This window comes from Arabidopsis lyrata, assembly GCF_000004255.2.
Source record: "Arabidopsis lyrata subsp. lyrata unplaced genomic scaffold ARALYscaffold_61, whole genome shotgun sequence".
In the NCBI taxonomy this organism is placed as follows: Eukaryota; Viridiplantae; Streptophyta; class Magnoliopsida; order Brassicales; family Brassicaceae; genus Arabidopsis; species Arabidopsis lyrata.
Window position 1 is genome coordinate 23,240 of NW_003302506.1, and position 2,049 is coordinate 25,288.

Below are 2,049 nucleotides of genomic sequence, written 5' to 3' on the forward strand. Positions count from 1 at the left end.
CTTCACCTTACGTTCTAAGAATGTTAAAAACGTTTTCTTATGTTTTCGCCTATATGTTATATGAAAATTATAAAATAAATTATGTCTAACTTAGAATTCCTTTTAAAAAATTGACTCATAAAATAAGAAATTGAAAAAAAACATATATATATATATATATATATATATATGTTTGGATTATGTCTGCAAATTTCGAAGAAAAAAAGATTAAAGCTGAGATTCGAAGAGGAAGAGGAGATTGAGTATGTAAAATAAACGACAGCAGAATGAGAGGAATAAAGAAAATTAATCGGTAGCGGAATGAAAGGAAGACTGAGGCTTCGAATGGTAAAAGCAGTTCAAGCGTTGCAGATCTTGCAGAAGATGCAGGACAAGTGCAGAACATGCAGAACATGTAGGACAAGTGCAGATCATGCAGATCAGACAGTTCAAATATGAGTTCGAATGGTGAAAGTTGTTCAACATGTGCAGATCAAATTATTAAATAATAAATAGTACACAATATAACTAAAAATTTATTAAGAACTACATATTGTTATAAACTTTATTAAAAAAATACATATATAAAATACAGTTTTATTTTTAGTTTATTTTTTATTTTATTTTATATAATGTTATAATATATTATGCTATGTATAAATAAAATCATATAAAACTAAAATATATTAATCTATTAAATAATTTAAAATATTAATCATAAAATATCCAAATACAACACATAACGGTGAAAAAAAAGACAACACATAAGAAAAAACAAATTAAATTTAATGAAAAGTATTTTGATTTGCCCATAACATATCTGCAATATTTTCTCTTATATTTGCCATATGATTTCCATCAGGTATACCATCACTCTCCATGTCATCTAGATCATTCTCAGAATTTACGTTGTTGATATTTGTATCTCCCATCACTTCAACAAAATCTTCGTCAAAATAATTCGAAATTCTGATAAAATTATGTAGTCCCATTGTAGCCATTACCACTCTTTTTTTAACATCAATATCATATCTGGGAAAATCACTTAGAATCCTCCATTTTTTCTTCCAAACTCCAAATGTTCTTTCAATAACAGAACGTAGAGATGCATGGCATCGATTAAACAACTCTTGTTTATTTCTTGGAGGAGGACCATTGTAGAACTGTGACATGTGATACATAACAACCCCGTTCCGCGAAGATCTATAAGGTGCCAAAAAGCTTTGTTTATTTGGATACCCAGAATCAACTACATAATACTTGTCTCTCAGAGGCAAAGGAAATTCATAATCATTATCTTGTGCCATCGTTAGAACTGCTGTATCGTGACATGATCCAGGTGCTCCGTTCCAAACATATGTAAACAACATATTTATATCACATATTGCCATGATATTAAACGATGTTCTATCGTGTCGATTCCAATACATTCCTTGTAGTTCAGGCTTCACCTTAACACATACATGAACTCCATCTATAGCTCCAACAAATCCACTAAAATATGGCCAATATCTTCGATCCATTTGCAGTTTTTCAGGAATTCGACGTAGTTCTTGTCTTGTTGGAGTCTTGATATAATCACAAGTAAGTAACTTTGTTGCTCTAAGGACTTCAAAAAATTTCCGATTCACTGTTTCTTGCGTTCGTCCAAATCGTAACCCAACATCTCTTTGAACTTCATTGTGTCCACATATCCGTAAAAACATGGCGACACTCTCTTCAATGCTAACAATCAATGTAGGTTGTAATCCATAACTTGTTTCCATTTTGTCACATAATGATCTAAAACAATCAAGAGACATTCGTAGTAACTGAAGACAAGCAGCACTATCTTCTTGTACTCGACGCCAAATATTTCTCCATCCCAACCCACCATCTGTTTGAATTGGTCCTCTTTCAAAGTGTCGATTGTAGTAACTCAATGACGGTTGAATTATTAACTCTTCAAATTGCTCATTTTCCAAATTCCATAACTCAATTCTCTCTTCATAATTTAGATTGTATACACCTTGTGATCGCAATTGGCATATACGAAAAGCCTGAAATTTTTACACAGTAAACAAAAATATC

The 2,049-nt window shown here is 31.2% G+C and overlaps 1 protein-coding gene across 1 annotated transcript; it reads right to left on the bottom strand.

The window, feature by feature from the left end:
- Positions 1-764: 764 nt before the first annotated feature.
- Positions 765-1,836, bottom strand: LOC9299066 (putative nuclease HARBI1). Its single transcript, XM_021018697.1, has one exon. The coding sequence runs from the start codon at positions 1,779-1,781 to the stop codon at positions 765-767; it is 1,017 nt and encodes a 338-aa protein (XP_020874356.1). The 5' UTR covers positions 1,782-1,836.
- Positions 1,837-2,049: the final 213 nt, after the last annotated feature.